This window comes from Argiope bruennichi, chromosome 9, assembly GCF_947563725.1.
Source record: "Argiope bruennichi chromosome 9, qqArgBrue1.1, whole genome shotgun sequence".
NCBI classification, from domain to species: Eukaryota; Metazoa; Arthropoda; class Arachnida; order Araneae; family Araneidae; genus Argiope; species Argiope bruennichi.
Window position 1 is genome coordinate 81,828,191 of NC_079159.1, and position 14,136 is coordinate 81,842,326.

General features: G+C 28.3%; 1 protein-coding gene across 1 annotated transcript in view; it reads right to left on the reverse strand.

Moving 5' to 3' along the window:
* Positions 1-2,906: 2,906 nt before the first annotated feature.
* Positions 2,907-14,136, reverse strand: part of LOC129984349 (metalloprotease TIKI2-like) — a 229,573-nt gene continuing 218,343 nt past the window's right edge. The window contains exons 6-7 of the mRNA XM_056094216.1: positions 4,610-4,870; positions 2,907-3,518 (exon numbers count right to left, since the gene is read on the reverse strand). Coding sequence (XP_055950191.1) covers positions 3,284-3,518; positions 4,610-4,870 — 496 coding nt within the window. The 3' untranslated portion in view covers positions 2,907-3,283. The remainder of the gene's footprint in view (positions 3,519-4,609; positions 4,871-14,136) is intronic.

The window sequence follows — 14,136 nt, forward strand, 5'->3', positions numbered from 1 at the left end:
TTCTCAATTTTGTAATGCAATATTATAAATATCGAACAATATCGTTCATAAAGATAAGATAACTGGGAATTACTCTTAACTATAACCAGCATCACGGATCCAAAGAAAGAATTTTCTATACTTTCTATCATACACAAATGAAGAAGTCATCCCCGCCTCTGAAGAACATATCTACTAATTTAAATTTAATTAATAAACTAAATTACCACATAGAGAAAAGCCAGTGGATCATATCCACCAGTTAATTATCTCCAGCCAGTTACCATTCTCTCAAAATCTTTCGTTGCAGCTAGATTAACCGCCCTCATCTTTCCAAACCCAGTCAGTATCTGTTATCTCTCTTATTTAAGTCTTTTCTTCGACCGAGAAAGAGGGGTTTCTGGGAAGATTGGCTAGATTATTTATCGCCAAGGAATGAAGGATTTGGCGCCATACGAATGCAAAAAGAGAAGCCAATGTATTATTCATCACATCATAGTCTAGATTGATCTTTTTTCTGATCTTCTGATAATATGTGTAATAGCATTTAGTCATTCATTCCCGAATTAATATAATTTACTTAATTGCAATCATCAAAATAGTATCGATTCTTTCGGACTAGTATAACCATTTTAATATTTTACTAACGAACTTGATAAGGCAAAAAAAAAAAAAAAAATAGGTTATCGAACGTTTATAGTATTTAAAGTAAGGCACAAAAATTAGTTTATATTTTTGCGGTCATTAATTTAACCATTTATTTTCTTTTACTAATATAGCAATCAAATATATACTGCACATTGGAGAAAGTATTTTTAATATTTTAGCAACATTTAATAGTACTTTATCGTGTCCTTTAAATGTGGTGCAAGTGTGAAATTTTACTCAAACAGAAAGTTTTTCTTCAAAACTTGAGACGCTAACATTCCAATACATACTACGGTAGCCAGTGAAAGATTCGATATTGAGATTCTTGCCTTGTTGCTTCAAAGAATTGCCATCTGTGAATATGAAGGGAGGACTCTGGAGCAATTTAAAGTCGTAGAAATCAAAAATCACGTTTGCTGAAGTAAAGTTCTCTATAAGCTTCAAAGTTATTTAATTTCTAAACAGAATCTGACTGTCTGACAGAAATGAAGCAAAAATAAATACCTACATCTTTACTAATAATGAAGAAGCGTGTGTGTGTGCGTGCGAGGGTGTGTGAGATGTATGTGAGAGTGAATGAGTGAATGTGCATGTGTATGAGCGAGTATATGTGTGAGTGAGTGTGCGTGTGTGCATACGCGTGTCTGTGTTATACATCTTTACGAACAATGAAGAAGTGTGTGCGCGCGTGTGTGGGGGATATCTGTGTGAGTGAATGTGCGTGATTATGAGACACACAATTTACTATGATGAGAAGGTTTCAGTATAAAGTATGTTTTTTTTAAAAATATTTGAATAATTTCGGTGCTATCAAATTTTTTTTAATTACGCCCATTTTCAAACATTGTTAGTCTTTTCTGAGATATAATTGAATGTATAAAGATACAAATAATTAAATCAGAGAAATTCAAGCATAATATACAGAATTATGTAAGGCGTTTAAAATAGTATGAGTAGAATGTTTATCAAAACTTGAAGGTTAAAAACATTCTGTTAAGGAGGCCATTAAGACCAAGTGAAGCAAAATATTGGAAATTAAATTCACAATTGAAATGTTTTATACTTTATGAGGGTGAAACAACTGGTTGCAAAAGTAGTTATACAGCTAAGGGAGAAATAAAGTTTCATCCAATTTCAATGTGAAATTGTGCTAAACTTTAAAATATATTTAATTAGTATTTTATGAATTAATTAAATTGAAATTATTTTAAGTATGAAGTTTCAAAAGAACGAATTAAATAAGAAAAATTCGAAACATTTTTAATGTGCTTCATTATTCAGGGCCAAGATAAGATTGATATTTTTGTTCTTTTTCGAGTTCTCTTCGAATAATATATCTATTTTAAAATATATCATATTCATTTGCTCTATTTTCAGTGATTCGTTAATATTATAACACAACAGTTATTAATACTAGCTAATATAAACTATCACCAAACAATTAATAAAACTGTCGTATATAGATGAAAAAACATATTAACATACATTTTTTTTTAAATAAAAACATCTGAAAATCAGTATTTCATTGTTAAATTTAGATATATTGAATGAATTTTTTTTCTGTATATTACATTCTAATGTAATTGAATAGAATTTTCGAAATAACAAAATTCAGAATTATTTCGGGGGAAAATATCAATTTATTTACTTTATAATATACAATACGATGTTCGAAAAAACATCAATTATGGTACAAAAACATATAGTTCATTTCTTCGAAAAATACTTACAAAAGAAACAATTTTCTTTTATTATTCTAAATGAAAGTCACAATTTTTCAATAGTAAGAAATATTTTCATATTTTGTGCTTCGTTAATTATCATCAAAGGAATGTGCTAAAATAAAATTGAAATACAAATTGAATTAACATATAATCTTAATGTTATCATACTTTCAAAATGAAGACATAATGTTTTCAAAATAATTAAAATAAATACAATACAAAATTATCCAAGAAATATTTTAATTGAAAACATTTCATTGCTTGAATGTATTTGGAAAATGATAGAAAAAAACAATAAAAAAAATAGTGTAAAATAATATTTGTTGAAAAAAAATCAAATAAATGTTTGCAGCAATAACATAATACTGTGTTGTTTAAAAGCTTGAATATGCTTATATGAGAGTAAAAATAAAATTAATAATTTAAACAATAACTATAAATTAAATATTGATGAAAACGGTGCGGTATTAGCATTGCAAATAAAATAGCACAATACAAGCAATATCTATAAAATAGTTCAATATAAACATAGCGAATAAAATAGTACCATTAAATTATATCAATCATTTATAACCAAATATTATCATAAAATTATTACAGAATCACATTGGAATAATAAAGGCAAGTTCCATCAAATGAATAATCATTCTCTATTTATTCAATTTCAATGATTTTTGCTATGAATTCAGTTTCAATTAAGCAAGTCGCTCATTGCTATATCAATATTTTGCATTAAGACATTATGCTTTTTTTGGAATTAAAGTTTGAAAAACAAATATTCAGATACAACTTTGCTTTATAAAAATACATCGCTGAATTCTAATTAATGCATCTCTCCAGGGGGATGAAAAGTTATTATGTTTTTATATCAACAGATGGAGAAATTTCTTTGCATGTTTTCAAGGTTATGACAAATAAATCCTTTGAGTAACTCAGGTTATGCCAGTCAAACAAACAACTTGGGAAGGGATCTGGAATGCAATACTGTAATGAATGAATAATAGAAGAAGCATCATCCGTAGCAGAGGTTGTGCAATTTGAATCCTAGAGCTCTCAGATACCATTTGATCATTCTCTTTATTTTTCGCGAACCGAGCTTGGAAAGCTTGTTGATGTGGCTGAACATGGCTGCTTCTTGCAGAGATTTCTCCAACTTGAATGAGCTTCCTGGAAAAAAAAACAGCATCACGAAAAAGGAAAAATCATCTAATTATTAAAATTACACTGGTTGTAGATACAGTTAGCCAAAGCTATCAACGTACAAAATGTTTTCCTCGACCCCATACAGTAATATAAGCATAAGTCTTTTAGTAATATTCGTACAGAAATAATGATAAGATTTCTTCGATATTTTTCTAAAGCATTAAAAAGATGATGTATTACTACATTTGTTATATTAAATTAGTGATTATGTCAGTTTAGTAACCATATTAGATTAAAACATTTGGACCATCGATCGAATCACATGGTCGTTTTAATGAAATATATTTTAATTTTCAAATGTTAAAACATATATTTAAATTTTATTTATTTCACTACATATTAAATTTTTTATTGATTAGTAATATTCTGATTTTGTTTGTTTATTTTATATACTGTAAAAACTGTAATTTTTTGTGGTAATGTGATTCTAGAAAAACGTACTAACGTTAGCTTTATTAACATAACCATACATGCATAACTTACTGTTATAACCACAAAAATTTAGAATAAATATAAAGTGAAAAATAGCGAATAGTAATAGAGCTGGAGAAGGGACTTGTGACTTCAAATCTAACAATTCGGTCTGAATTGAAATTTTCTGTCTTTCGGATAGATGTCTCAATTTCTGAAGCTGAAACTTAATGAATCAAGTTCTTTTTAAATTTTATAAAAGCCGAAGGTGCCATTTGTCAACTCACTTCAAGCAATTATGCAAAATGCAATATGATCGAGAATTCTCATAAATCACCTATGCCTATGGAGTTTCTCATTCCTTTCAATCAAAACTGCAAACCATGCAGACCTCTTATTAAAGTATCTTAAATGCAGTACAATCATATCCAGCGGTCATAACAGAAAAAAAATCAAATAGTCTCTGGGACATTCTATCGTGAAAACTGTAAGCATTATTTAACAGATTGTAAGGCTTACACAGTTTCTTTCTTTCTTCTTCACGCTAAGAATAAGATTAAAACGCTTTCTTACTCTTTCGATATCATAAAATGAGTGTAACCAAGTGTCATAAAAACGAATATTAACAAAAACTTTCAGCGTACTTCCCGTATGTATTCAGGTGTACCCAGAGATCATTGAAGCGCTTCGGTGTGTAAGTGGTCACAGGGGAGGGACTGCTACTGTACAGAATATGCTCCAGAAGAGATCCAGATCTCCATAAAACGCTGTCAGAAGTACTCGTCGTATATCGTCGATGATTGAAGCGGGAATCCTGGCTTTTAATAGAGCTTGTTTCTAATAAACTTGGAAGCCTCGATCCTGGTGTCATTTCATCTAAACTGGAAGTGGGCTTGGGAGATTCCCTGAAAATATTTTAAACAAATGTGCCATTAGAAATATTTCGCTGGTCTTCATTAAATAGGAAAATTTATAGATTAGAAGACTTCTTTTTAATAAAACATTTTTAATTGTTTTCTTGTTAATGCAGTTTTTATTGTTTAATATATGGTCTTTTAATAAAATTCCTTATTTCATAGCTGGTGATGAAGAAATGCCAAAATAAATGAAAATTTAAATAAGAGTACATTTAATTGATTTGAAGTAAAAATTGGAGCAAAAATCTAAATAAAAAATTGGAAATTGCCAAAGTAGTTTAATATGAGTAATACCATTGAAAACTCTTTTATCATAACCTACCTACCAACATTTACAAAAAAAATTGTAAATATTAAGCAAACATTCAATTATATTCAGACCGTAGTAAAACATCTAATTATAAGTGAAGAATCAATTCAAATTTTAAATCTCAGGTATTAAACAAATCTTATCTTATCTTAACTTTTTACAGATTTGAATAATTTATACAAATTCTGTCGTTCTTTCAAAAGGTGTATTCTTCTGTTATCATCATGATATCTAAAAGAACTATCATTGAATTTTGTTTAATTTATCGTAAATAAAATTATAAAACGTAATAAATTGTCAAATATGCTAAGAAGATAGTAAGATATTTCTTTTGATTGATTCAAATATAGTGTGAAAACATAAACAATTCTTGGAAGTTGATAAACCAATTGCAAATAGATCAATAGTATCGTGAACTATCTTTATTTATAAACTTTATAAATGGTTTATAATATGAAAGATTTTTACGAATGAAATTAACCTATTCAGAACTGTACACATCCGTGATTATTCATTGAAAATTATGAAATTTGGCAAGCTTGTCAAAGTAAAGATTTGTAAACTATTTAATAAATAAAATAAAATAAACTATAAAAATTGCCACAAGAGAGCGTATTATAGCAATCTTCTATAAAGTTACAGGCAGAATGGAGGGCTACGGTGGCCTGGTGGTAAGGTCTCGGCTTCGGAACTGGTGGGTTTCAGGTTCTTGACCCAATTCCACCGAAGAATCGTCGTGTAAGTGGGTCTGTTGCACGTTAAATCCGTCATGACCAAACGTTTTCCCGCTGGTGTGAGAGGAGAGGAGGGTGGCAGCTCAGGTGTCGTCCTCGTCTTCTGATCGCGGTTCAAAATGACGAGGTCCATCCCAAAATAGCCCTAGTGTTGCTTCAAATGGGACGTTAATATAACTAAACTAAACTAAACAGGCAGAACGGATTAATGAAGTCAAACTGCATCAAATATGTTGTCCATTATTCTCAAAAACTCCGAAAATTTTTAAGATCAAATGTTTAATAGTCATGTGTAGCGAGATCTTGTAAATAATGCTGACATGATGAGAAATACTCTCATTGATTTCTAGAATTTTTTTTTAACTATACCTACCAACGATTTTTTTTATATAACTTTAATGGTAAAGTTTACTGTGATCCAAGTCTGGGGAAGTGTGCTGACAAAACATGAAAAAAATAGTAATTTGCCATTTATTTATAGTAAAATATTTTCTAGACAGAATATTAACTCAAATAGAAATGCGTAAGGCCCATCATCCTGCAAAAAATGGATCTGTTAAGGCACTTCTAGATTTACAAGGACGGAAAATTTTACTCTTAAAACAGAAATCATAATATTGTCCGGTTATGAAGCGTGCCGCATTGCCTCCATGGATTCATTCTTTGAAGGATAACGGATCGATCACATATTACAGTGAATCCTTACTATTCGGTAATTCTCTCAGAGTGTAATGCATCTTGAAAGACAGAAGGAGGATTTATATCGGCCCATATATGACAAATATATTTATTCACTACGACATCCTGATGGAAATAAGATTCCTCGGTCTATAGAGTGTTCCTACGAAAATGCATATCTCCTCATAGTAAGCAAGGAATTATATTGCTAATGCTAGACATCCAGGATAGCTTTTAACAATAGTTATTGAATACGTGTCAATCTCTAATAATAATAAAGATGAGTGCATGCGTGTGTTTCGGGTTTCTGAAGATGAGACCATGTGAGTAATAGTTGACAAATTTGGCACATTTATACCTGGAGGAGATAATCTGCCTTAGGTATCGATTGTTTTCAATCTTATATTGAATTATAAATTATGCTGAATTTTGACGTTGTGCTAGAAAAACTTACTTAATAAATATACCTGCAAAAATTATTAGTATGTGGAAATGAATTTTACACTGTGTCAAATTTTATCCAAATACCATTTTAATAATAAAGAAAACCGTTTCTGAATTTTGGCCATTTTTAATAATATTTTTTTATTTATTTTCTATACTAGATTACTTTCTTATATTGGAGTTCAAATCATTTTCAGTGTTTCATCAAATATTTAATCGCGCGATTTTCTTTTTAATGTTGTAAACAAAAAAAAGTTTCTGTTTTATTTATGTAGGCTTTCAAGACATAAAAAATAGGAAATATAATATCATGAAAATCAGTAGATAGGTGAGCCAGATGATTGTTTTTAGAAAATTCCAGGAGCTTCTATATAGTGCATAAATTTAAGCACCTGTTTCAATTTTCTTTGAACCTATGTCATTAAATTTTTTACGTTTAAAATGAAATTCGAGAGTTTTTGATTTTTGCTTTGCTTTACATTTTGAAATAAATAAAATTGTTTACTTAAAATTAGCTTTTTTTCTTAAAAATATTGCATTTAAACATTATGAATAAACCATCATTTCGTGAAATTTTTACTTTCTTGGCTCATATGCTAATAACTTCTACCCATATTTCGTATGCAGATAAATTAATAAAAGGAAAAATAAAATGAATACAATTTTTTTTTCAAACTCCGTCGAAATATGCTAAATTCGATTAAGGAATTTCAAATTGTTATGTTAAAGATATATTCCAAACTTTTAAGATAAAAATGTGATTATGCTAACAAAGAAGAGAATATTTAGAAAAGAAAAATTCTCAACAAAATTCTTGATGAATATATCTTAGAATAAACATTTGATTGTTTAAATCATCCATTTCAATTAGTGATATTTTAACTTTTGATATTTCAAACGATTTTTTTAAACGAGATAAAGATCACTTTCCAATAGAAATTATTTTCGCATTTTGGTATTTCAAATAATCTCTTTAAATATTAAAATATGTTCTATTCAAAAATTATTTCTACATACAAAAGTGAGATAAATTCTGCTGTAAGCTTTCAATATTTATACGAGACAATAAATCAAAAAGATGAATTAAGTAGATGGCTTGTCATTCTGGTGAATTTCATACAAAGGAATCCGATGAAATATTCAGTATTCAAATGCTGAAACAAATCTTTTTTAACATTTTTGTATCTGAAATAAGCTGTAATTTTATTTTCATTTTGTGCATTGAAAATTTTCGTTACCAAACGATATTTCAGAAATAACTATCTGACTATATTCAGTAGAAAGAAATAATTTTAAGTATACATTTTTGCTTTGTTAACAAGATAAAAATTATACGAAGTCTATATTTTTATCTTTTAAAGGAAATCAAATATTACATGCGTTAATAGAAATTCTAACAATGATATTTGGTTTCGATATGAATTTCTTGTTGATAAACATTCATTTTCGTTGCAAAGAAATTTTGATTTCTATTTTTAAATGTAATTTTTGTTTTCTTTAATAAATGCGTATTTCCTTCACAATTCATGGATATTAAATAAACAAAACTTAATTTTTTAATGAAAATATTAGAAATACAGTACACTCCTGAGTATCCTGTTCGCGACAATCCGGCTTTCATACTATCCGGCCTAGTTTTCTTTATCGTAATTAATTAAAGAAGGCAAGGCATTGCAGAAGCAGTAATCTATTAAGAACTTTTTTTAAATTAATTACTCTTATCTAGGATTACCTTTTCATATCTGAGTAATCATTTATCAGTAAAAAATAAAACCAATTTGAGTCAATTTTTTTAAAAACTAAGCCTAAGATGTACTTTAATGCTTTGTTTATGTTTCCTACATTTAAATTAGACATTGCAGAATTTATATTAAAGTGTGAACAGTTTAAATATATATTAACTTACTTTTTCTATGATAAATTTTTGAAACAAATTCTTGATAAAAACTTGAACTTGAATTGAGTATATAAACTTCAAGTATATAATTTTCTATTTTAAATCGACATATTGACTCGGCCGTGTTCACATTCGGCACAGCTTGAGATAAATGGTCTTAGTACTTAATAAGAAGTGAGAAAATAGGTATTACATAGTAAATTTGGTATAAAAACTTTGTCTTGTAGTATTGGTGGGCAAAGATGTGAGTCCATAGAGCCCCGACCTATCCGGCTTTTTTGTTAACCGGTCTGCCCTTCCTCCACATTAGGTCGGATACTCGTGAGTGTACTGTACTTTAAACATTAATTTAACGAGAAAAATGTACGAATCATGAAAGCTTGATCCTGGTAATTTTCTTTTCTCTTCATGGCCTGTTTGTTTATTTTTAAAATTTCATAAACAAACTCTGTCCCTTCAAATATTTTCTTCCTTAATAATATTTTTATTTTGTCTTGGGGAATAAGCAGATAACAATATCATTTTATGAATTTCCATGCTGCGTTATTTTTGTTTAAGTAACAACTGGAATTATCTTTCATCCTCGTCATAATTTTTTCCTTATACAACTAAGAAAATTCTTCGAACCTATATTTGCGACTACATGCATCTTTATAGTATTTCTTAGATAAAGTGTAGAAAGAATATAATACAAAAACAACCAAGAAAGTAAAATTTCTCAAGTCTGTTCTATTCATGTTATCACTTTCTCGAGAATGAAGTATGAAAAGACATCGTAATCTTAAAAATGGAAGCGTAATCTTCTTGGGATTTTTGACGAATCTCCGTCCTTCAAATCTTCCTGAATTCAATTTTAAAAAAACACATTTTTTGTATTATTTTTGTTTACTATCAACGCGACAATGCATAAATACTTTGAATTAGACAGGTATATAGAATTAAGAATGAATTTGTAGGCTTTTAATAAATATTAAACATAATCTATTCAAAAGAAACTCGCCTACTTACTTATTCGATCACAGGTGAATTCTTCAACTTCGAAATGTAAAGAGCTGGACAAATAAAATTTGGCGGAAGAATTTAACAGCTAAAATGCATTAATTTTGTTCAAAGATATATTTTTTGACAAATGTGACAAAGGTTTGAAATTTTTTACCAAATCCGCCAAAGGGTTAATCATGTATATTTTGACAAGTTTCTAAACGCAATAATTCATAAAAGCAATGACCTTAAATCAATTAAATTCGGTATATAATTTTGTGACTACAACTGTAATTTCTTATCAAATTTTGTTTGCAATCATCAGAAAAAAGCTGGTTCAAAATGTGCATTTCTCACGATAGATTCAGCAAAAATGCTAGATTTGAGCCAAAGATGTTTATTTTACAATTATTTTTCGCCAACGCCTTGCAAACATTCGCTGCCTTGCTTAGAATACACAATATTTCATGGGAGCAATGGAAGCAGGAGAAGGCCATTATATGAAGACATGTGAGAAAATTGGATGTATCATGTTTGCGTCATTTTTTTTAAAAGTCCAATCCGAAAAGGAAGAACAGAAGTTCAATTTCAGTTAAACCTTATAGAGTATTGAAATATGTAATGAAATAGATAAAAAACTTTAATTATTTGAGAACCACCAAATTTCCTGGCGAAGACCAGTTAAAGTTTCTTCTCTCTTTTTGGAACATTTTCTGTTATTTCAGAGAAATAACTTGAGTTATTTCAGTGAAATAACTTGAGTTATTTCAGAGAAATACCTTTAATTCAAAAAATATTCATCAAATGTGACCAGAAATGCTTATATCTCAACTAATGTATCTTTCCAATGGCTTATGGAATCATAATTATATTATTTGTCTAAATTTGGAGACTTCAGCTGTTTAAAAACCATAGCAAACTATTAGAGGGACGAAAAGAAAGGGGATGACTTTGAAATTTAGAGAAATAAAGTATCCACAGAGTAGAGGGTTGAAAAGGTAAAAAAAATTAGAGAGAAAAAAATAAATAGAATACAAAGAATCCATTCTTCATATTGGGGTTCGAAGTAGAAAATAGACATTTTGAATAATGATTTAGAAATTATTTATTTTTGGAAAAATAAAGATATTCTGTAGTTTTGTGAAAGAGACGGATCTGAAAACAGAGAAATATAAATTATTCTAACTTTTAAAAATTGTACTATAAAATGACGGAACAATATTTTCAAGGACTTCAAATTCAAATGAATTAATAAACATTTCATTTTGAAATTTGAAACTTTAATACATTGAATGAAATAAAAAAAATTCTTATAAATAAATTAATGGAAATCATTTTTTAAAAAAATACATTTATTGGCTTGGAAAAAAATTTTAAAATGTTAATTATTTTCTGCTATTCAATCTTCATTTGAAAAATGAATATTTTATGGAATTTTTAAATCAAATTCTTCTCGAATTTGATAAGAGATGGCGCCACTGATGTAGAATCAAAATTTAATAAAATTACTTAATTACTTCATAAATTTGTTTAAAAAAAAAGAAATGTATGTACTGCTATAGCAAATTCATAAGTTTCCAAAATTTGAAGTTTAGTTCACCAAGAATTGTTTTAAAATAACCGTCAGAACAAACATAGGACAAAAGCTGCTAATTTTCGAATTAAAATTATTTTTGCCATATGCTCAATTTCTAATTAAATTGCAGAATGAAGAGATTCAAACCACACAGATGATTGCCTTTTCTATTTATTTGCAAAGAAACTTTTCCTTCTCAGTCTATAGGGAACAGAAGAATTAAGAGTCTGGTCGGAAGGATATAAAAAAAAGAAAGAAAAGTCATCGGATCAATTTCCTCTCGGAATCAGCTACATGGGAATAATGTCTATCGGGGAATAGACGAAGAGGACAAGGCCATGCGCCTATCTAGGAGTAAAGAAACAACATCACTTAGAATAAGTTGAGTTGTTCGGGAACCTTTAGTCGCCTGCAGGTCTTATCGGCTGATTATTGCACCAGGAATTCTTTACAAACTCCATTTAATCAGGAGGTTTTATATTCACTAGCTCATTCATGGTGCAATATATCCAATATATATATAAGGTCCCATAGTATAAATTTTGCTTTTTCTGTGGGAGTTTGTTTTAAAAAATTCATTTCAGATTCTGATCAATTATATCGATCAGAATTTCAGATTTTCTGAGAATATTTTTAAAATATGTAACTTGGTTTCTTGTAATTTCATGCTAGTAATGAACGTTAAGCTTTTTTTAGCTAAAAAATTAAAATTGAAAATTTAATTTACTTTTGCTTAAAGAGCTGAATTGATAGGCAAATTAATTAAAATTCAGTAACAAATTTTATTTAAAACAGCTTATTTGAAAGCAAAAAACATTTCCCCTTAAAATAGAAATGTAGGATATGCTAAAGAATACCGTAATTATAAATTATTTTTTAATGAAATAAGACTTCTACATCTTAAATGGAGAATGTTTCTTCTTTTAATTGAAATTATTAAATTAAAAATGATTAAATTACTAATGGGCAAATATGTAGAAAGCGTAAAATTTGTTCTTTATTTTAAAACTGTTGCCTACTTTTTAGCAATATTTTTGACAAGCGTAAAAAAAAAAAAAAAAAAAAATATGCATGCAGATTTTGATTATATATGAGGTACATTTTTTTTTTTTTTTTTTTGCATACAGTTTATTCTGAAGTACATTATATTTAAAAAAATACTTAAGACTACAACAATAAATATGTTGTCTATTTTTTCGGTAAGGCTGCAGTAATTCCTTCCCATTCAGTATTAAGCTAAACTAAAGTATATCACTATAACCACATTAGCTTATTTATTATTTAAAACAAATTATTCAATTTATGAAACAAATTGTAATGTTTTCTTTTCTTGTGAAAAAACTATATGTATACACTATAATTTTTGCAGAAATTTGTTTAAATGATATTTGAATAGATTTAAATGGATAAAAATAGGATAAATATTTCTGACTTTTATAATTAACATGCTTTCTTTTTCTTATTATTGATTTCAAATTTCACAAATAGGATATTTAATTAAATAAGCACTATATTTTCTTACAGAAAATTTTTTAATTCTAAAACAATAAAATATAGATTTTTTTCCCCTTCATAAGTTTTGAATATTTTTTTTTTAACTTTTGCATAAATGCATAATTTAATTCAAATCTCAATTTGTAAAACATCAAAAAATTATCTTAACTAAAAAATAATTTAGAGAAAACAATATAAATTATTATTCTTAAGAATAGTTTTAAATATTTAAAAATACTTCAATGACGATGTCGTGTCCACGTTACCCCGAAAAGGAGGTGCAACAGCTTCTGAGGGTTAAAACCCCTCAGCACTCAAAGGCAGAAGCCTGACTTCTAACTCTTATGAAGATGACACTCACACACTCACTTTTACAACCCCTTTTTGTTTTTACAGGGGGGCTCTTTCAAACACCTCACAGATAGAACATAGGATGAAGAACAACCATGCCTGAATCAGGGCTCCAACTCTATGCCAGGACGCTGGCAAAATACTTCAATATAATATATTTATAATTATTAAATTTAATACGATATAATATATTTCAATTTAATATGCTTAAATATTTTTAAAATATTTCAAACTGTGATGTTATTAATAATTCCATAAATAGTTTGAATAGATTGATAAAAAAACACATTGTATAGAAAAAATACTGTATACGGAATGGAAAAATCTCAAAGCTGAAGAACATTTTCAAATCAATCAAATAATATCTTATAAGATTACTTTAGACAGTAATATTAATTTGGTTACTCTGAATCTAAACTAAAACCTCATCTGGTTAATAATTCATATTCTGTATCGCTTTAAGCCTGCCATGCCTGGAGAAAACTTATTCTGCATGGAAACTACAACAGAAATACTTCAAGGTGTTTAGATATCTTTCTAACAAGATGTTCTTATCCGTATCAAGAGTGAAGTTCTTTTTCACGTATCTCTTGGAAGGTGATACGGGAAAAAGCCGATGATTGATGGACGCCATGATTGATTATGATATATGCAGGTAAATGGAAGCATGGCAAGGCGTACTGCGTTCAATCTAATATCCATGTTTTGAATATGAAAAAATGTTTCGTTAACTGATTTTCTGCAATAGTTGTCAGCAGATATTTCAGGCGAAGGATGATAAATGGTATG